Below are 22,174 nucleotides of genomic sequence, written 5' to 3' on the forward strand. Positions count from 1 at the left end.
TTTGATCTGTGTTTTTCAGTTGAGGATCACATGGTTATTATGTGGATCCATGGAGGATCTTATGTTTAATATGTGGATCCATGGAGGATCGCATGTTTAACATGTGGATTTATGGAGGATCCTGTGATCAATATGTTGATTTGTATTTTTTCATGATTAAGGCTCAGAAAAGACACAACTTGTCCGTTTTGCGTGGAGTCGGTGAAAATCCTTTCGAAAAAGACGAAGTATGATAACAAAAATTTTTTTCCAAAATTTAAAAGGATTGTAACCTAAGAATTTTATAGGAATCTTGCTCAAGCGCTCATGAATTGGTCGACTTTTCTCCTGTCTACAGAGGTCTACATATTTACACTGTTTTAGTAAGTATTTCGCTCTCATCAAGTATCCTGAGATGTCATTCTTTTTGCGGTTGTTTACTGCAGTCGAAGAGTTGCTTTTTGCTGTTGTTTACTGCACTCGAAGAGTTACTTTTTAATTTCTAACATCGAGTTGTGACGTCATTTAGGGTCTGCGAGATACCTACATTGATTACTATCGGAAGCAGAGACGGAAGCAAGCAAGACTTGTTGTCGAAGCAACCGGCAGCAGTTCAACAACCGTATGTGTTGTTGTTCATTGGGTAGTGTGTGCAGTATCAGAATCGTAGCCAGGGGGGGACAACGGTAGAATTGCACCCCCCTATTTTCATGACAATTTTAAATCGATAGCTATATAAGTTAATTTGTTTCGGCACGTCCCGAGTGACTTTCACCACCACCCCCTTCTTTCTACCTCCCCCCCAGTTTTATGGGGCAAACACCTCTCCCTGTGCATACTAGCTCTCAAACTTGCCTTTTTTCATGGTTATCTAGTAAAGAGTAAAAAGAAATCTGTTGTCGTTGATTACATTTTCCGCCTTACATGCTCATGTTTCTCCTGCATCATTGCTATTTGTGTCCTCAAAATTGCACTCTAAGTTGTGTTAAAAAGCAAAATTATTGCTCTTGTAAATATTCATGTTTCCCTGAAGTTTCTATTTTTAACTTACTATGGCAACTTTTGATGTCGAGGGAATCGCGTTCAAGATTCTTTAATATGACCAATCGTGTAATGTGGCTCGCTATAAAATTCCTATAATTCAAAATCTTTCGTATAACGTAGGCACTTGACAAACACTTTGCATGCTTTTCTTTTGATCGGTTTTTCTTAGGGCCTGGATGGAGTATTTGAATTCTCGGCAAAAAATTTATAAGTTCGAAAGTTTCTACCAAACTTACTTAAAACTTCGTGTGAGTAAATATTTTTCAAACGAACTTCCTTTCATTATTAACTATTGGAAGCAAGCGTTTGATTATCGCAGTTAGTGGTTGCCTGTAAATCCCTAAAACACCTTCTAAATTTACTCTATATTTTCGGGGGAGAAAAAACTCCTGCTAGTTGAAAAAAGAACAGATATTTTCGAAAAAATTCCAGAACATTTTCTAGTCTTGGTCTTGTAAAATTTCCTTTTTTCAAAGATTGACTTAACGTCTATTTTTGTTTTCCTTATTTGACAGTTTTCATTAAATTACGAATGTTTTCAGGGAAAATCTCTCGAGTCATATCGCTTGTATTTCCATGAAATCGTTGGGTAAGATCTATTTCGCTTGTGAATTTCACAAGATCTTGTCGTTTGACGTATTCTTTCTTCTTTTTTTTTTACTTTAAAGATTTTTTGTCGTCGAAGACACAATATTACACACAACACAAGGTTTGGTCACCAGGTAATGGGCTAAATTATAGCGAGCTGTCCAATATTTAACAGTATAAATAGCCGTGTGGGACCTACAAGACAACAAATGAACAAACAAGAAGCTTTTTTTCGCCGATGAATGAAGACGGAAATCTTCCAAACGGCGCTATTGGAATGTGTGATTGTTAACACAGAGCAGCTTTGTTTGTTCTCAACTAATGACTTCATTCTTTGACATTGCATGAAACTAGCTACGTGTGTTCTTTGAAACGATGTTTAAGTACTAGTCAACAAGACGCAGCTGGGAAGTCTCATAGTTCTCAGTTTCAGTCGGTTGTAAGTTGGGTTACTATATGAACGCGGTACGAATGTATTTTTTATATAATGAAGTCTCCAGTTTTATCTCAAAACACATTCAGTTGTGAAATCTGTTTCATGCATAAAAAAATTTTAAATTGCATCAAAGAATAAGTTTTTTATCTTAACAGAAGCACTATTGATGAGATGTGGGACAAGGCTGTTGCAAACATTGCCGTTGTTTTAAAGAATCAGTCTGTAAGTTTAAAGAGTCAGTCTGTAAGCGTAAAGAGTTAGTCTGTGAATTGTTTACTTTTATGTTTACTGCATGTTCAAAGAATCGGTTTTTAAGTTTAAAGAATCAGTCTTTAAGTTTAAAGAATCAGTCTTTAAGTTTAAAGGATCAGTCTTTAAGTTTAAAGGATCAGTCTTTAAGTTTAAAGAATCAGTCTTTAAGTTTAAAGAATCAGTCTTTAAGTTTAAAGAATCAGTCTTTAAGTTTAAAGGATCAGTCTTTAAGTTTAAAGAATCAGTCTTTAAGTTTAAAGAATCAGTCTTTAAGTTTAAAGAATCAGTCTTTAAGTTTAAAGGATCAGTCTTTAAGTTTAAAGAATCAGTCTTTAAGTTTAAAGAATTAGTCTTTAAGTTTAAAGAATCAGTCTTTAAGTTTAAAGAGTCAGTGTGTAAGCTTTAACAGTCGGTCCGATTTTTTCCCTTTTTTGAATTGATTTGTTGAGCAGGTTATCAATGGATAAATTAGAATATAAAAGCAGAAGTTTTCGTTTTTAGGGCCACATTGAAGAAACAAACCTTTTGATCAAAGTGAAGGAATTGATCGGATGGTTTTGCAATACACTATCTGTGAGAATCAATCAACATTACCTGCCGTTATATTCACCATACGTTCCACTATATCTTTGACTGGATTTTTTTTTCTCATTACCTGCCGTTATATTCACCATACGTTCCACTATATCTTTGACTGGGGTTTTTTCTCATTACCTTCCGTTATATTCACCATACGTTCCACTATATCTTTGACTGGGGTTTTTTTCTCATTACCTTCCGTTATATTCACCATACGTTCCACTATATCTTTGACTGGATTTTTTTCTCGTTCCCAGGCCTATGGACTGTCTGTCTCTCACATAAACGATGTTCTATTTGGCATGGGGTGAGTAGAGAAACTTCCGAAGATTTGTTGAATGAAGGCAACAAACGACTTTCTATTTTCACTTAGACAACAATACCACACAGTTTTGATGAAACACTGGAAAGGCATATTTGAGTGAGTAAAATGTAACGGAAAAACTCGTGACGGATGAAAAATGTGGAATGTCCACCGTCCGTGATGTGTGATTTTTGTGTGTTTAGTGGAATTTTTGAAGAGGACAACTACAATCCAATTGTTTGCCAAACCAAACAAGAATATTTGGAGATATTTGGAGATTTCCCACGCTACAACGAACAGCTTAAACTGGTGTGATAATATTTTAGTAAAAAAAATAAAAGATGTTTACCCAGTGTTTGCACGGGCCTTATGCGAACCCAGGAGACCTTTGTGAGAACTCGAGAGCAGGTTTTCTCTCCGAGGTTTGCATAAGCCTGTGCAAACACAGTAAACATCTTTTATTTCTTTTATAAAATAACAATAATGCGAAACAGATAAATCTGAAACAAATGTTTTGATTTTCATAGGCCAATGCAAACTCAGCTATAGACCAATCAGCGCACGCGTTGATTTAATTGATTGAGCTTGCACAGACTAAAGCAAACTCAGCTATAGACCAATCAGCACACGCGTTGATTTAATTGATTGAGCTTGCACAGACTAAAGCAAACTCAGCTATAGACCAATCAGCACACGCGTTGATATAATTGAATTGAGCTTGCACAGACTAAAACAAACTCAGCTATAGACCAATCAGCACACGCGTTGATATAATTGAATTGAGCTTGCACAGGCCAATGCAAACTCAGCTATAGAGTAATCAGAGCACGTATTTTTTGTTGTTACTTCACAAGTATTTTTCATTGTGGTGAATTGATTTTACAAGCGTAACCATCCCTTAGGAAACTTTCCCAAAAAGAATCGACTTCTCGGAATGTGTGATAAAGGTCTATGCGCAGGTAAAGCTTTTGAATTGCGTGTATGACAGCACTAGCAGAAATTTTATCTCAGATTTCTCTCATGTTTGTAGATGTAGATCGTCCAGGTTAGTAGAGTCCTGAGAAGGACTGTTGATGTCCGACTGTTGATGACCGACTTTTCGACAACCTCAACAGTAGTCATCTTCGGAGTCTGAAGATGACTACCGCTAAGGTTGTCCAGACGTCAAACAACATCAACACAAACGGTCCTTCTCAGGTTGACTCTGAAGATGACTACCGCTAAAGTTGTCGAAACGTCAGTCAACATCAACAACAACAGTCATTTTCAGGACTTTACTAACCTGGACGATCTACATCCACATACATGTAACGATACTCCCGGGTTCAAACCATTTACTTTATTTTGTCTCTTTTGTTTTAGATAAAAGAATTCATCAAGGCATCGTTGAAATTTTATGAAAATTTGAATTTTAGGTTTGTAATGTTTGTGTAGGTCGTTCAACCCTACTTCCATAGTAGCGTGTAGGTCGTTCAACCCTACTTCCATAGTAGCGTGTAGGTCGTTCAACACTACTTCCATAGTAGCGTGTAGGTCGTTCAACACTACTTCCATAGTAGCGTGTAGGTCGTTCAACCCTACTTCTATAGTAACGTGTAGGTCGTTCAACCCTACTTCTATAGTAGCGTGTAGGTCGTTCAACACTACTTCTATAGTAGCGTGTAGGTCGTTCAACACTACTTCTATAGTAGCGTGTAGGTCGTTCAACCCTACTTCTATAGTAGCGTGTAGGTCGTTCAACACTACTTCCATAGTAGCGTGTAGGTCGTTCAACCCTACTTCCATAGTAGCGTGTAGGTCGTTCAACCCTACTTCCATAGTAGCGTGTAGGTCGTTCAACCCTACTTCCATAGTAGCGTGTAGGTCGTTCAACACTACTTCTATAGTAGCGTGTATGTCGTTCAACACTGCTTCTATAGTAGCGTGTAGGTCGTTCAACACTACTTCTATAGTAGCGTGTAGGTCGTTCAGCACTACTTCTATAGTAGCGTGTAGGTCGTTCAACACTACTTCTATAGTAGCGTGTAGGTCGTTCAACACTACTTCTATAGTAGCGTGTAGGTCGTTCAACACTACTTCTATAGTAGCGTGTAGGTCGTTCAACACTACTTCTATAGTAGCGTGTAGGTCGTTCAACACTATTTCTATAGTAGCGTGCAGGTCGTTCAACACTACTTCTATAGTAGCGTGTAGGTCGTTCAACACTACTTCTATAGTAGCGTGTAGGTCGTTCAACACTACTTCTATAGTAGCGTGTAGGTCGTTCAACACTACTTCTATAGTAGCGTGTAGGTCGTTCAACACTACTTCTATAGTAGCGTGTAGGTCGTTCAACACTACTTCTATAGTAGCGTGTAGGTCGTTCAACACTGCTTCCATAGTAGCGTGTAGGTCGTTCAACCCTACTTCTATAGTAGCGTGTAGGTCGTTCAACACTGCTTCCATAGTAGCGTGTAGGTCGTTCAACCCTACTTCTATAGTAGCGTGTAGGTCGTTCAACACTACTTCTATAGTAGCGTGTAGGTCGTTCAACACTACTTCTATAGTAGCGTGTAGGTCGTTCAACACTACTTCCATAGTAGCGTGTAGGTCGTTCAACACTAGTTCTATAGTAACGTTAGGCAAATCCAAAATACCTTCATATCTCTCCTTATCAAGAAAAGTATTCAGTATCTATTGTTGCTTGTCAGAGATGGACCCAGTATGAATTCGTTGGGGGGAGGGGGGTGGGTGGGTGCTAAAGTTTGGATTAGATTTTGGTGGCTAATTTACGCGTATCGCTTACCACGTCAGACTTAATGTGTCAAATTCTGTAACTTTTAAATCATTAGTGGAAGATATTTGGGGGGACTGTCCTCCATTAAATATAAATTACACTTGCCTTTCTTCAATTGCGTGGTATACGCATGTCAATAAAATTTTTTCCAAGCAGACAATTTCAAGAAAAATAGCATGAAACATACTCCGATAAACAAGGTCCTCTTGCAAACTCAAGTTATTGTTTTTCATATAAGTAACTCATATCTTTGGTAAGGGTGTCAAGTGGACTTTGTTTATCGCAGTATGTTTTATCCTGTGCTTATTCTTCATTCGTTTGGAGATTAGCAGCACTGTTTGTTACCAAGCAACCATCTGCAACCCCTATCACCTCCTGTACATTTATTTTGTCAAATTTCTGTTTAGTCAAATGGACATTGGTGATAATTTGAGACGTTCAACAAATTTCCTCATTACGAAGACATTGGCAGGTTACTGTTCGCACATGATCACTTTGAATAATCTCCCGTATGTTCTTGACATTTGTTTTGCTGCTATTACCTCTATGATTTAGCTTGTCTCAACAACGTGATACGGAAAAAGAAATTAACCCTTGCTCAGGTTTGTTGGTCTTACACTCATTAGAGGGACGAGTTTTTTCAAAACGTTATTTGCCATTTCGTTTGGTGGTTGTTGCAGATCAGCCACACTGCCACAGAAAGGGTTAAAGCGCATGCGAAACGAAGATTTTACATTTTAAATTATGTTTCCATGGGAAAGAACTTTTGAAATGACGACATGATTTCTAAAACGGTTAATGTACATCTCTTTTTGTTCTCAACATATTCAAGTGTTAGTTGCGAACGATTTGCTTAAGTTATTACGTCTTATGGCATAATGAGTCACTGCAAAGTTTTAATTATCCTTTAGTTTCCAGGCAACTTTTGGTTGAAATGAACAGACATGATTTCATATAGCATTGATACTTCACTGTGAATGGAACTCTGAATTCTTTAGTTTCCAGGCAACTTTTGGTTGAAGTAACATATTAGCGTATGCATTTAAAAATTTAAATGTTTATCATGCGTTGTGATGTGATTACTTGTATAAATATGACATGACAAAAACGTCAATATTTTGAATATGAAAAGAGTTATTCGTCGTCTGTTTTACGAAGTCTGTTCTCATTTTGAAAGTTCTGTTCAATGAAACGTTTGTTGAAATAGCAAAATTTTTGTTTCATTGGCACTTTAGCCAACATAGAGTGCCCAAAATATCAAATGCAAACTCTTCTTTATTCAGACTGTTCAAACTTCGATCAATACTTTACACTTGGAGTCGGCCAGCGAAAGTCTTGAAGCTTTTGTCAGAGAAATGACCGGGTAACGTTTGTTGTAATTGCAATTTTTGTAAGAGTCTTTAAGTTACGTCAACGCCAAACAACCCGAATCACAATTTACCTAAAAATCACATTATTAACGAGCGAAGTTTGAACCATCAAGCAAATGTCATTTAAAACGTCATCTCTCATCACCTAGCAACGATTTCTATTTCCATCATGTATTCCCCGATATGCGACATATTTAGGCTTGTATAAACAATGAATTGTAGCAATTGGGATACTGAAAGCACTTGACGCACATATTACTGTCGATTCTTAGCTCTATTAGGACTAGTGTGTACCAGGCTTTCTACAAATTAAAATGATGTGTTTATTTCATGTTAGGACGTCTAATGACTACGAGAACGTGGCTAAGGTTTACGGTCTGGGGGCATTTAAGGTACACATTGGTACAAATGGCCCTTGCTTGTACTTTTATGTATTTTTCTGTCGCATCCCCGTTGTTTTTTACAACGCAGAATGTTCGTGCCGAAGCTGAGCAGCGTGTGTATGAGAAGTTGAATCAAAAGATGGACGAATTTCTTGATCTTGGTAACATCTTAATCATTGACCGTTTTTACGCCAGGGGGTGGATCCTGGATGATTTTTGGGGGAGAGGGGAGGGGTGCTCTCGTTAGAAGTAAATTTTGGTGGGGACTTTGAGGGTGTTGCCGTGCCTTGTTTTTGTAAGTTCTGTTACTCGTACACGTTGACTGAGAGAGATTTTTAGAAGTGTGCTCCATCAATCGCAAATATAACCTCAAAACCTTATCTCGACCTCAATCCTTAGGACGTCCTTAAATTTTATTGTAACACGACCTCAGCTAAAGGTTGACGCTTTAATTTATATTATGGTCATCGAGTGTAAAACACGTGAAGCACATGCAACTGAGATTGCTCATCGAAGCCATTTCACGAGAAAAGATCTTCAAAATTTTTTTTAGCATTAACGACATCTTAGCTGTCTTCTAGTGTGGAAATGCCCTTGCATTACGGGAATGAATTTAGGAAAGTAGTGCCGGGGGGTGGGGGTGGCACTTTCCCAACAAAATACCAATGCTCCTAACAGTTGAGCAAAAGAAATTGGGATTAGTTCTTGATGCAGCACACTTCCTAAAATCCTCCCTATTGTAATAAAAAGGTTACAGATTTTAACCAAAATATTTTAACATTGTACGGCAACAAAAACTATTCTGGACTAGAGCGCGCGCACCCCACCCCCATCCCCATCCCGTCATAAACCTCTACACAATCATCGTGGATCCATCCCTGCATTCATCTATCTGCGATCTTAGCATATGGATGAAAACGTCATTTATTCCTTTATGCTTTTGTTTCAGCCTCTTACAATTGGTCATCGTCTCGTAGTAAAAATCAACCGAGTGAATATCTTGTTGACCTACTCACGTATCTTCGAGTTACGTTTCTAACTTTCACCAACCTTCCCGTAAGTTGTACAGCTGACCTGTACACACCTGAACCTTAGCGGTTTCATGTCCAACTCTTAAGCCCGATTTCCATTAAGTGCAAGTTGTCGCGCAATCTACTTTTTGCGACCACTTTCTTTTAAATCGCGTGCACCAGTGTGAAACTGTTCTGGTCGAGAGCTTACAATTGGAAAAAGAAATTTGATCTCAAAAAGTCGATCGCACGACAATTTGCACTGAATGGAAATCAGCCTTTACTTTTATGTCATTTGTTCCCAGGGAAATGTCGCGCAGACCGCGTGTATGTCGTCATGTAAGCATCTTTCAAATCGTCTCAGAGAATTCCTTGTTGATGAAAGCGTAAGTGTGCGCTTTGCGTTTTTATTTTCATTTTTCATGTATGAAATTGTGTCTGGTGTGGTGATTAACGACAATCTGGTAGATCTTTGAATAAAGCAATGAGTATCAAACTGAAATTCAAATCATTGGAGGAAACATACGGGTTATTACTAAAGACCTAGAACCCAATCTACTAGGTATCTGACTCCAAAATTTTATAGCAACGAGTGAGGCAAGCCGCCATCTTGAAAGGTTGCAAAACTGACGATATTTAAGACTAATCTCTGCTTTTTCTTAGTTGATATACAGTTGCAAAGTTGATAGTACGGGTGTAATTTTTAAAATGTTTGATGCATTGGGTTTTTTAAACCTTCTTTTAGCTTATTTTTCATTTTGAGTTTTGCTTTTCGCCATCTTTCAAGATGGCGTCCTTGCCTCACCATGACTCGGCAGTAAGACATCTAGAGGATTGGGTTCTAAATCATTGGTAATTACACGTGATAAGGCAATTACAGTCGACCCTCAGCTTACGGAAACCTGTCGTAAGCTGACACTACTTCGGGTTCTTCTCCGTACTGTTTCATACTTCTCATAAGTACGCAGACTTACATTTCCTGGATATTCGTGCAACATTATGTATTTTTTTAGATACGCGAGATGAACATGAACGGTCTTAAAGATTTTAACCAAGATTTAAGACAGTGTGAAGGTGCGCGTCAAGAGTTCTTCAATTTCACATGCGAAGTTATAGCCTGCGTGCAGTCTCTATGGGGGAGAGAAAATTAGGGCGAGAGAATGTAGAGACGGCGAATCGGCAGTCTCTCCCCCGTGGAGCCTGCACGCAGGCTGGCGAAGTTACTGACATTGTAGCCAACCTGCGATTAACTTTTGATTGCAGAATTTGCCAATTCTAATCCTGTGGAAGGATTCAACGATGGTACATTGCAACTGACGTTTACAGAACTCAGGCAGGTTAGGACGACATGTGGTTTTTGCGAAAATAACAGTGACGTAGCCAGCCTATAGGTTTCGGTCCTGCTCTGTAAACTTCCCAGACCATTATCCTCGTTCATTTCTTTAGAAATGTACGGAGGCGGGCTTGCAAAGGACAAGATAATGAGTACTATTGGCCCCTTAAAATTGAAAGTATAGAAATATCATTAAGTGTACACAACAGTTTATAAAGACAACATCTGTTAAAGTGCTGCTCATTCGTTCTCCGGCGGGGATGTTCATGCACGCTTTAGGAAATATATTGTTTTTCAGTGAGCGAGATTTGGGAAAAATTCCGCATTGCTAGACTTAATGGGCGGGCGGGCTATGCCACTGGAAAATAAACATGTTTGTTTTGTTTCATTTCAATCGAGAACACTAAAATTGCCTTTACATGTTAGTTGGTTGACCTACTCTTGTCCGAAGACTGGTCAACTTACATAGCAGATTATGGAAAAGAACACAGTAAATATTTGAGAGTCCATCCTATTGTCGCTGCACAATTGTTGGAAAAGTAAGTTTTCATTTCTCGCGACTTACGTTCATATACAAATATTTTTTGAACTTCTATTCAAACATCTTGTGTCGATGGCTTGTGCCTTTATTCACTTGATCAGATTGAGCACCGAGTCTGAAAAGAAGAAGGGGCTGTTGAACCTCCGAAAAGTTGACAAGGAAAAGAAAAAACTTTGGGAAACCACGATTAAGAAGCTGAGAAGTCTCGACTACGACCGAACTCTTTCTTAAACCAATAACGTATTATGTACGGGAGGGAGGTCTTTCAATATTTTAGAAAAGTGTTCAGAAATCAGGGATGGATTCGCGATGGTTTTATACGAGGGGGGTGTTCTGGTTTGGAATAAATTTCAGTGGTTACTTGTTGCCGTACCTCCTGTGGCCAAAGCTTGGAGGGGTGCGATCCCGGACCTGTACCCTCCCTACCCTCCTAAATCCATCCCTGTCTTATATACAATACTCTTGAGCCCTTTAAAAAACCATTTCGCCTTGGATTCGTTCGAATATCGTAGTAACATTAGTGAACTGTCTTCTGTTTGAATTTCTAATCAACATTTATGAATATGTACTAATTATCTATTAATGAATATACTGTTTGCGTTTCACAACCGTGATATGCTTCGCTAGCTTTTGTAAGTTGCTGTAAATCTTCGCTTGGATTTCTTTGTTGACGTCGTCGTACGTTTGCATCGCGTTAAAAATCACATCGCTGTCATCTGTTCAAAATAATTTGAACACAAGGTAAGTGAGGTTTATGGCTGCTTGGTTAGTTGGTATGAGAAATATAACATACTCTCTACAACATTTGTCGAGTTCATCGAGATTTAAATCAAAGCTTTTTAGCAAATTTTTTAATGGCTGTCGATGGTGTTTTGGGAATGGAGATATTTTCCTTATTGCGTTCTGTCTTATGTTCAAATTCGGAAAATGAAGAACGTCTCGCTGTTTGTCGTTTAGAAGTATGATTTGGGGGTGTTTTTGAAGGAATAGCGAATCGGAAATGACTTTTCCGGTTGTCTTTAAACCGTTGATTGCAAATCATTGTTATAAATTGATTGGTATAAAAGGCTCATGCCAGGCGCTTGATGGTCTTTTGAGCGATTTACCGAGTGAAGCTTTCTTGTTCCAGGAAAATGAGTTTTAAAATATTCAAGACGAAGAAAACTCGCGTGAGTAACTTGCCTACGTTCGACAACAACAAGGTTGAAGCAACTGTTGAACCGCAGCTGAAGAAAGATTTTGCCCGCTTAGAGGAAAGCAGTATTGGAGACGCTTTTGAAGAATTGCTCGGCGACGCTGGAGAAACGATTCCCCCCGAAGAACAGAAGAAAGCCCAACGTCCAGTTGGCAAAGATGATGTTCAGATGGACCAAACTCTTTCGGATGACGTTCTTGAAAAAAGAGAGTACGCTGGGCCTACGGTACGTCTACAATAGTTCAACACTATCCATGTTTGTCAATGTAGATCGTCCAGGTTGGTATAGTCCTGAGAAGGACTGTTTTTGTTGTTGTTGACTGGCATTTTGACAACCTTAGCGGTAATCATCTTCAGAGTCAAAACTACCAACCTGGACAATACCAACCTGGACGATCTACATTTACAAACATGTAACGATACTCCCGGGTTCAAATCATTTACTTTACTTTAACACTATCATAGTGTACTTTAGGAGGATTGATCTGTGTTTTATTGGATAGGTTGAGGAAGAAATGATGACAAGCACTGTTCACGAGGACGAGAAAGGGTTGGATGATCTTATTTCGACGGTCATGAATAATATGCAGAACTCAGAGGAGAGCAATCAAACGGGTTTCAGACCGACGTCCACTCCGACTAAAGAAGATCCAGTTATCGACGAAGAAAAGGACTTCAGAGAATTTATAAGCATGATTAGGGATGATGAGACTCCCAATCGTGACGAGACAAAGAAAGACAATGCGCAACCACTTGATGATATGACACAAAAGAAACAGGCTGACAGTGCGGTAATTTGATTTGGCTATTCATTTTTGCGCTAGGCGAACCGACCCACACTCTACTAAATTGCCCTTGTTCTTTCCCATAGCCTTCAACGAAATCGATAAAGTCCTACTCATCGAGGTTTGTCGTCGGCATTCCTGCCAGCTTCTACAAAGATATGCAAACAAGGGTTGAAGATCTTATCCTCAAATTTGAGTGCTTAGACAACGAGTATGGGGCCTTGCAAAAGATCAGTCGAATTGTTCATACCGAAACGATGGAGCTCAAGAAAGCGTACTCCATCGACGCTTCGAATTAAGATGATTATTTGGGTCTCGATTCTGTTGTTTACAACGGAATGCGATAATATTTAGCCATACTTTACCAGCCATTAAAATTCTATTCTTAAATAAAATCATTCATTTGCTTTAATGTGCGTAGCATTTGTAAAGAATATTTTGTAAGGCGAGATTTAAATTGTCATTAGTCGAGTCAGTATCATATCGACAATGCCCAGTTGTGACGTCACGCCTGCAACGTCATTATACGCATGTCATCATTCAAAGATGGCGATTTGTCGTGTGGTGTCTCGAGTTTAGACATTGCGTTGTATTGATCACTATTTACAAACGAACATTAGAAATATGGGTACGACAAGCGTGGAGCACGTTAAGCGAATATTGATTGATCACGATTATGTCAGAAGTTCCATCGATGAAGTTGACCACCTTGCGAATATGGAAAAGATTGCCATCGTGGAACCATGTGCTCACCTTAACAATGACAACACAACACAAGATAAATATTCTTACGTTGATGGCAGCGAGGTAAATGAACTCATCCTTTGAAGAGGAATGTAATTAGTGAGAATGTAACGCGAATTTCGCTCACCTTTCCATAATAGATGATGTTTTTTCGATATATAAAATGGCATTTTACTATGACACGTGTGTTGGTAGTTTTCCGGAAGTCGACGAAAATGCTGAAATTTTACGAAAATTATTGTGTAAAACCCTTTTCATCGAATTGCACTCTATTGAATGTGATACATGGCTATCATATTCAAATAATTTATCTGCTATTATACTCTCTGTCACCCCGTAGTAATGATGTGAAAAATTACAAAGGTGTTCGCTCTTTCCACAAAGATTGTTGTATTTCATTGTTTTGAATAGAGATGTTTGAGTTTGTACGTGGAAACTATTGTCTATGGTGTACTTTATCATTTTAAAATTCGTTTCTTTAGATTGGAAATGCAGAAGAAAGAATTGGTTCAGGTATAAAAACATGTGATTAAGTGTAGTTAACAAGCGTTGTTTTAGTAACCAAACCTTAGTTCATATTTTTTCTCATTCATAGACTTTAGTATTATATTCATCCTTGTTTGTTTGTTTGTTTGTTTGTTTGTTTGTTTGTTTAGTTGTGCTTTGTCATGTTTGTGAATCCTGTGTTTTGTGATCCCTTTGTTTTGCAACCACAAGCTGTCAATGGCTGCTTTTGCAGCATGAATAAGATCTTCTTTAAAATGTTTATTAATGAGTGACCACCTGCGTAATGTAACCACCGACCATATTTTTATGCCCCCAAACATAAAATTGTTTTTATGCTGAATTGTTAACAAAAATTAACTTGCCTGAAACTGTTGATGCTTATGTAGTACTGTTCATTTGTTGTAATTTGCATGACTAAATAATCTGTACTTTTGTATTCAAGTTGAAGTGTGTACATATAACATGGAGTATGTACATATAACATGAAGTATGTATATATAACATGGATAGGGTAAAAAAATTCAAGTTCATTATGTCGTTTACAAACCGTCTTTAACAACCAAATGTGCATGATACGGGAGATGATCACAAAACTCAGAGTTTACTGTAGTATAATGAAGGACACGTTCAATAAAAACAAAAGTCTGTGTATTTGTCTAAGAGAAGGGGCTCAATTCCTTTTTCTTGGTTTGTAGGGATAGAAGCAAGCGATTTAGGTGATCTTTTGGATAAGTTTGAAGAAGGTTTGATTTTATGATTTTTTCCCTACACTTTTCACAATAGTACCCCCTCCTTGTTTAGTGATAACCCTTTCTGCAAATCTGCCTTCTTACCGGTGGTGGACATTTGCAAGGGGGGGAGATGTGAGGAAAATGGCAAAACAAGTCACATGATAATTTATAATTTTGAACAGATATTGGGCATATAATATATTCAAATAACTCAAGTCTAAATGACTAAAATATAAATCAATGTGTTTATTTGAAAAGTATTAGGGGACCACCCCTGCCCCCCTCAGACACTTGTGTCCTCCTCTGATTCTTGTGGCTCTTTTAATTGATTCTAAAAACAGGAATGTCTAAAAGTTTTATGTTTCTTTTTGGCTTCATTATGAAGTTATTTTTTTTTTATTGACAGCAATAAGTAATTCAGCTGGCCTTCTAACTCCTGCACCATCACCAGGGTAAGTCTTTGCTTTGTTTGATTCTTATATTTAATATACCAGTGTCATGCTTCTTTATTTAAAAATTTTCCGGGGGGGGCATGCCCGCGAGCCCACTATTATTATTCACACCTGCTGTGACCGTCTCTGGCCTTTGGTCGTAGTTTTTAAAGTGTTAAATTTATTGGGCGCATTTTAGTTGAACGCGATTGCCACTCCCCACCCACCCCACCTAAGTAAAATTGTTCCCACCACTGTAATATACCACAATAAGCATATTAAAATGAAAAAATTTTCATCACCAGATATACACACGATGGGAATGAACGCTTGAACAATAAGGTGAACACACAAGCTATCGAAAAAGGTGGGCAACAGAACAGCAACAAAGACTCAACAAGAACTAGTTCCGGAGAAACGAATAATAATGACGTTCACATAAAAAATGGTTCGAGCAATAATATCGACAAGAGTCAATTGAAAAAGAGGAAACGAATGAGTAAAGAGAGAAAATATCGCTCTAAAGACAAGGAAAGAAATGAACTAAGACACACACGGTCGACATCGAGCGATGCCCGAAGCTCCGAAGATGAAATTTACTCAAAAAAACATCGCTCGTTGAGAGATACATTCGAAAGGCGAGATAAAGTCAGAAATAACGAAAGAAATTACGAAGTCAGGAGAGAGTCACGTGGAAGTTGTGATGATCGCGGACGATCACGTGAGAGATACGTGGACAGGTCGAATGCACGTAGGAAGAGGGGTCAAGGAGGGTCGTCGTCGTCGTCGAAATACATCCGGGATATTGAATATGAAAGAAAAGTTGATTTCAAGTTAGGAAGGTCGAACATTGTGGACATAGCAAAGGTTTGTTTCTCCCCCTGCTTGTGATGTTTTCTTCTCGGTTTAGTTAATGATTTTGTCCAGGGATGGATGTACAACGAGGTCTTTTTTGGGGGGGGTGGGCGCCCTAGTTTGGATTAAATTTCGCTGGTAACTTGTTGTCTTAACGTGTCTCGCTGTTTTGTTAAATTCTGTAACCTTTTATTAAGAGTGTGAGATTTTTGGAAGAATGCTCCATTAAACGTTGATCACAATTGCTTTTGTTTAAAGTGCTCCTTTCAGCTGAAATTTTTACCTGCGATAATAAGTTTAGGTGTGACTTCAAACATGTCTGTGAAAATAGTTTTTAAGTTTGGCAAATCATTCCATTTTTATGGGTGTTGGAAGTTCGCAGAAAATGCTCCTTTTTTAATGGACCTTGTCTGTCGTTCGAAAAGCATGGAACGACTTATTTTTGTGACGTCACGCAAGAGATATCCCAATACAAGATAAGCATAGCAACTACCATGGGTGACGTCAGAATTGGCTCGACCCAGGCTTCATGCCACTACGGACAAGGTCCGTTGAAAAGCAACTTTAAACTGCCATGACAGGAAAACGATTTGAGCTAATTCACAAAATTTTTCTCCCATACGTTAGACATTTCACTAAGTTTTGATATTGCAAATGAGAATCATCTCCATAGGATGTATACTCCACTGATATGTATAAAACTGGATAACACAGCTTAGTGCTTGACTTGAAGCCGGGTGGCGGCCATATTGGACTGTCCACTTTTTCAGTTTTTATTTAGGTTTCATATAACAAACTGCTACTCTCGCATTTATTTTGGATCATATGTTTTACTCTTGGGACAAAAAAGAATTATTATGATGACATGACTGTAATAGAAAGGTTTTAAACAAAATCTCATGTTTGCTAAATTTCATATAGAAATCTTTTCACGTTGCTTAAATATCATAATAAAATATTCGGCATGATTTCTGAAAGAGAAAACATCAAGAATACAAAATATGATAAAAATTCATTATAAAATATATACCAGAAGTGGATAGTCCAATATGGCCGCCGCTGTCAAAAGTTGGCTTCAAAATTTTCAAGGCACCAGAATTTAGGTTGCGTTATCCAGTCTTTATATATATCAGTAGTGTACTCCCGCAGATGATAATGATTGAAACTGATTCGATACTGAGCATGCTCAGTTTTCATCTCGCCGAGCTTTCATCGTAGAGACTTTGCTGGTAAGGGGCCACTTTAAGATCCTCTATTTAAGAAACTTTGCGTCATAAGCGGCACTTCAAACGCAGCAGCTCACTATTTCCAGTCCCCTGGTTTTATATCGAAGTTTTTTTTGCAGGAAGAGCGTAGGGAAATATACGTGGGAGGATTGCCGTATGGCACGACTCGTGACGAACTCTGGGAGCGATTTAAGAAATTTGGACCGATAGAGAAAATCTCCGTTCATTTGCGCGTTGGAAAGTTAGTGCGATTAGGATCTTTGATGTTTTGTGTTATTTACATGGAACAAACATGATTTTTGTGTTATTTACATGGAACAAACATGACTTTTGTGTTATTTACATGGAACAAACATGATTTTTGTGTTATTTACATGGAACAAACATGACTTTTGTGTTATTTACATGGAACAAACGTGATTTTTGTGTTATTTACATGGAACAAACATGATTTTTGTGTTATTTACATGGAACAAACATAATTTTTGTGTTATTTACATGGAACAAATATGATTTTTGTGTTATTTACATGGAACAAACATGATTTTTGTGTTATTTACATGGAACAAACATGACTTTTGTGTTATTTACATGGAACAAACATGATTTTTGTGTTATTTACATGGAACAAACATGACTTTTGTGTTATTTACATGGAACAAACATGATTTTTGTGTTATTTACTTTTTACAGCCGTGATAATTATGGTTTCGTAACGTTTTCCCATCCTGCTGATGCTCGAGACTGTGTTGAGCGTATGTAACCTGTGATCTTTGCTTTCTTTATGTTTTTTTTTTGTTTTTGTTTTGTGTAAAGTATTTTGCTTCTTTTAGATGGTAATTCATCTCCTGACGAACCAAAGTTTGATTTGTGCTTCGGAGGCAGACGTCAATTTTGTGGTGGCAGTTACGTCGATTTCGGTAATTTCTTTTCTAAAATGTCGTGTATATAACGCGTACTTTGATTGGTCGATGTCCGTGTATAAATGAGGCCATCAAAGTATCGAGTTTAAATGAGGCCATCCAAGTACGGGGAAATCATTTGGTAAAGTTTAAAGTAAAACAAAGACTTGTTTGTGGACTCGCGGTTAACGTCTTCAATATTTTGCGCCGAATGGCGTTCTTGTCTTAGTTCTTTAAAAAATTGTTGATAACCAAAATAAAGATAGCTACAAGATTAAATGGCACGATGCGTTTAGGCAAACTTCTCATACCGTGTCGCGCCTGCTTTGATGAAAACCAAAATTTACAATGACATCACCCTAAAACAGGGAGGTGACGTTCAAAAAAGGCACAAGTTAAATACATTATATTCAGAGTAACATTTAGTTAAGAAATAAAAGATGTTTACTGTGTTTGCACTGTGTTTACTGTGTTTTGCAAACCGAGGAGACTTTGGGAGAACTTGAGAGCAGATCAGTGCAAACCTGAGACCGAAGGTCAAGGGTTGCACCTGCACACGAAAAACATCTTTCATTTCTTTTATAAAATAACAATAATGCGAAACAGATAAATTTAAAGTAAACGTTTTAATTTTTCCTCGAAAATGTATTCATGATCGATTTGCAAATTCTCTTCGACTGACTGATTGCTATGGTTGATTTGATTGGTTTATCTCAGATTTTTGTACAGGCTAATGCAAATACAGCTCTAGACCAATCAGTAAATTCTCTTTGACTGACTGATTCCTATGGTTGATTTGATTGGTTTAGCTCAGATTTTTGTACAGCTCTAGACCAATCAGTACAGCCGTTTCATTGTGTTTATTTTATAATGTGAAATGACATACTTACATTTTCTAACCGTTTACATTCTCATCGTTTTTCATGACTTCATTTCAGATTCTACGACAAGTCATCTGGAAGAACTCCACGAAACGTATGGTGACGTCTACGACAGCATGGCCGAAGACGACGATTTCGATGCGTTATTGCGCATGTGTCAGAAACAATTGAACGGGTAACATATTATTAAAGTTGGTGGATGAATCATCATATTGATGTGAAAATAAAATAAATCAAAAAACTATTCTAGTTGTAGTATCCATTATCAACACACAATTTAATGTACATTCAACTCTTCTTTTACGAACTCATCGCTATTAAGGACACTTTCCCGACTGAAATGACTGTGAAATATATTAAAATTACTGTTGCTATTACGAGTTTCTGTGCCCCCACAAAAAACATCTTCATTGTTTCTTCTGTCGCAACAACGGACACCCAGGACATATTTTTTATTGAACACAACATAGAATTCGAGGATTTTTGTGTACAAAGGTAACATATTAACCATAATTATGATCTGCAAGTTGAGAAACAAACTGATTATAACGCGAAATCCTGCTATTACATTTTACAAACTAGATTGATATTTTCATCCAATTTCGTAAAGCATTGACGTAGAACGTAGCGATGCTTTGTTTTTGAGAGGGTGGGAGTATTTAAGAGTAATTTGTTCGACGTTTAAAATTAAGCAAGGGGCGGGAAGATGAAACCCTTTATTTTTTGATGGTTGATCAAGGGTGCTTAAAATGCGAAAAAGATTTCGTTTGTCTTACATGAAGTATTGTGTTATTAAGTGTGATTCGGAGTGAACTCAGGGAAGAAGTTTTTAATTTTTGGCAAAAAGTAATTATCCTTCTTTGCTATGTGGTGTCTTTTTTTGTTTTGAAGGATTGGTTGATCATAGTTTAGGTTCATTAAGGTAGTATTTTTATGTTGTGTTGACTGCTTTTCAATTATATCAGAAATAGACCTTTTGGAGCAGTCTTAATATGTTATACAGAGATTCAATGTTAATATGTCGAACGAAAACATTTGGTATCAAACAACGATATCGTTAAAAGCGCGACCGAGAGGCGTTCACAACATTACAGACGAAATAAAGAAACTGCAGCAACTGAAGAATTACAAGATTGGTTTGGCAAATTTGTGCTTGCAACATACTTCAGCAAGTTTGAGTTTAAATGAATGTTGGGATCCAACAGTGAGACGGGATATGGAAATGATGTTGAATAAACTGGCACCTGAAACAGCACCGTATAAACACACACTAGAGGGACCGGATGATATGCCAGGTATTGTTGAAATAAGGGTTTCATACACTAGGGGACCGGAGCATATGCCTGATATTGTAGAAACAACATTTCCATTCCAGGGGGGGATTTTCTGGGGGTGCAGGGAAATTGTAAGACTAAATGAAAGTAGAACTTCTTATTTCAAAGGTAATGGCATATTTTATACTACCACCATTTGCAATTGAGGTATTACCATGCATGTTTTTATTGAAACATTAAATATGAAATGAATTACTAAATGTGAATTCATTGACAGCAAAACATACAAAAACTTTTCAAAAAGCTAATAACACAGGTTCACTAATCCGTAAGTCTAAAAATGCACAATAGCACGAGGTCCTTGCAACTTTAGCAAGGATAACAATGCACCACTTCTGTCAAATAAGTATTGATCCAACCCTGTTCCATACACTAAAGGGACCTGACCGTTTGTCAAGTATTGTAGAAACAACATTTCCAATAACTAGTGCAGTGGCAGACACTGGGGGGGGGGGTTAGGGAATGGCTCAAGTCCCCCTCCATAATTTTGAGAGATATAAAATCTTGCACCAAATCCCTCAAATCCCATCTACATACATAACTGTGATAAATTAAATAATGACTATTTGGTCGACTTCTGTACTGTGCTCATACCAGCAGACGCATTAAATTTTCTTGTGTGTGTGTAAGATCATGAGTAGGAATCCTTAAATTAAATTACCAAAGATCAAATTATACCTATAGAAATGTCCCGGGATATCCCTATATTTCATAAAGTGTCTGACCATATGTCATCTGACCATATGTCAGGTATTGTAGAAACAACATTTCCACACACTAAAGAAACCTGTATGTCTGGGTATTGTAGAAACAACATTTCCACACACTAAAAAACCTGTATGTCTGGGTATTGTGAAACAACATTTCCACACACTAAGAAACCTGTATGTCTGGGTATTGTAGAAACAACATTTCCACACACTAAAGAAACCTGTATGTCTGGGTATTGTAGAAACAACATTTCCACACACTAAGAAACCTGTATGTCTGGGTATTGTAGAAACAACATTTCCACACACTAAAGAAAGCTGTATGTCTGGGTATTGTGAAACAACATTTCCACACACTAAGAAACCTGTATGTCTGGGTATTGTGAAACAACATTTCCACACACTAAAGAAAGCTGTATGTCTGGGTATTGTAGAAACAACATTTCCACACACTAAGAAACCTGTATGTCTGGGTATTGTGACACAACATTTCCACACACTAAAGAAAGCTGTATGTCTGGGTATTGTAGAAACAACATTTCTACACACTAAGAAACCTGTGTGTCTGGGTATTGTGAAACAACATTTCCACACACTAAGAAACCTGTATGTCTGGGTATTGTAGAAACAACATTTCCACACACTAAAGAAACCTGTATGTCTGGGTATTGTAGAAACAACATTTCCACACACTAAGAAACCTGTGTGTCTGGGTATTGTGAAACAACATTTCCACACACTAAAGAAAGCTGTATGTCTGGGTATTGTAGAAACAACATTTCCACACACTAAAGAAACCTGTATGTCTGGGTATTGTAGAAACAACATTTCCACACACTAAAGAAAGCTGTATGTCTGGGTATTGTAGAAACAACATTTTCAGCCTCATTTAGAAGCATTTTGGGAGTAACTACATTCTTTTTTCATTTTCGTCGTCAGTGTGGTTTTGACGATTTAATAACTCCTCCAATTTAACAGCTCATGTCAAGACAAGCCTAATGGGCGCCAGTTTGACAATTCCCATCACCGACGGTAGATTAAATCTTGGAACGTGGCAGGGAGTTTGGTTATGCGAACATAGAGATCATGCAAGTTCAAGAAATATCGTCGTTACCATGCAAGGTGTTCGTAAATGACTTGTTTTTTTCAGTACCTTGATCAGTTTGATGTATGTGTTTGCAAAGATTCCTTTGAATAGAACACTGCTGGCGATATTCAAATCAATATATACACTGAGTATGCTCACGAAAATGAAATATATCTTTATTTTATGATAAA

The 22,174-nt window shown here is 37.7% G+C and overlaps 3 protein-coding genes across 3 annotated transcripts in view; all 3 read left to right on the forward strand.

Moving 5' to 3' along the window:
- LOC124444734 (exocyst complex component 6B-like) overlaps positions 1 to 11,203 on the forward strand; it is a 14,008-nt gene extending 2,805 nt beyond the window's left edge. The window contains exons 9-31 of the mRNA XM_046995369.1: positions 162 to 227; positions 288 to 362; positions 509 to 601; positions 1,566 to 1,612; positions 1,692 to 1,745; positions 2,203 to 2,269; positions 2,801 to 2,872; positions 3,136 to 3,185; positions 3,252 to 3,299; positions 3,386 to 3,491; positions 4,085 to 4,141; positions 4,545 to 4,597; positions 6,366 to 6,430; positions 6,514 to 6,560; positions 7,242 to 7,321; positions 7,666 to 7,720; positions 7,800 to 7,872; positions 8,661 to 8,767; positions 9,027 to 9,107; positions 9,735 to 9,795; positions 9,985 to 10,058; positions 10,481 to 10,593; positions 10,697 to 11,203. Of these exons, the coding sequence (XP_046851325.1) occupies positions 162 to 227; positions 288 to 362; positions 509 to 601; positions 1,566 to 1,612; positions 1,692 to 1,745; positions 2,203 to 2,269; positions 2,801 to 2,872; positions 3,136 to 3,185; positions 3,252 to 3,299; positions 3,386 to 3,491; positions 4,085 to 4,141; positions 4,545 to 4,597; positions 6,366 to 6,430; positions 6,514 to 6,560; positions 7,242 to 7,321; positions 7,666 to 7,720; positions 7,800 to 7,872; positions 8,661 to 8,767; positions 9,027 to 9,107; positions 9,735 to 9,795; positions 9,985 to 10,058; positions 10,481 to 10,593; positions 10,697 to 10,826 (1,674 nt within the window). The 3' untranslated portion in view covers positions 10,827 to 11,203. The remainder of the gene's footprint in view (positions 1 to 161; positions 228 to 287; positions 363 to 508; positions 602 to 1,565; positions 1,613 to 1,691; positions 1,746 to 2,202; positions 2,270 to 2,800; positions 2,873 to 3,135; positions 3,186 to 3,251; positions 3,300 to 3,385; positions 3,492 to 4,084; positions 4,142 to 4,544; positions 4,598 to 6,365; positions 6,431 to 6,513; positions 6,561 to 7,241; positions 7,322 to 7,665; positions 7,721 to 7,799; positions 7,873 to 8,660; positions 8,768 to 9,026; positions 9,108 to 9,734; positions 9,796 to 9,984; positions 10,059 to 10,480; positions 10,594 to 10,696) is intronic.
- LOC124444737 (peroxisome proliferator-activated receptor gamma coactivator-related protein 1-like) lies at positions 7,729 to 19,096 on the forward strand. Its single transcript, XM_046995377.1, has 10 exons — positions 7,729 to 7,802; positions 13,155 to 13,382; positions 13,802 to 13,832; positions 14,522 to 14,569; positions 14,964 to 15,009; positions 15,294 to 15,855; positions 17,189 to 17,310; positions 17,763 to 17,824; positions 17,903 to 17,989; positions 18,910 to 19,096. Exons 1-10 carry the CDS (start codon positions 7,737 to 7,739, stop codon positions 19,029 to 19,031), a joined length of 1,374 nt encoding a protein of 457 aa, XP_046851333.1. The 5' UTR covers positions 7,729 to 7,736; the 3' UTR covers positions 19,032 to 19,096.
- Positions 19,097 to 19,649: 553 nt separating this feature from the next.
- Positions 19,650 to 22,174, forward strand: LOC124444740 (UPF0047 protein YjbQ-like). The gene is made up of 3 exons (XM_046995384.1): positions 19,650 to 19,774; positions 19,856 to 20,147; positions 21,875 to 22,174. Exons 2-3 carry the CDS (start codon positions 19,871 to 19,873, stop codon positions 22,030 to 22,032), a joined length of 435 nt encoding a protein of 144 aa, XP_046851340.1. The 5' UTR covers positions 19,650 to 19,774; positions 19,856 to 19,870; the 3' UTR covers positions 22,033 to 22,174.

Source organism: Xenia sp. Carnegie-2017, unplaced genomic scaffold, assembly GCF_021976095.1.
Source record: "Xenia sp. Carnegie-2017 unplaced genomic scaffold, XeniaSp_v1 HiC_scaffold_21, whole genome shotgun sequence".
NCBI classification, from domain to species: domain Eukaryota; kingdom Metazoa; phylum Cnidaria; class Anthozoa; order Malacalcyonacea; family Xeniidae; genus Xenia; species Xenia sp. Carnegie-2017.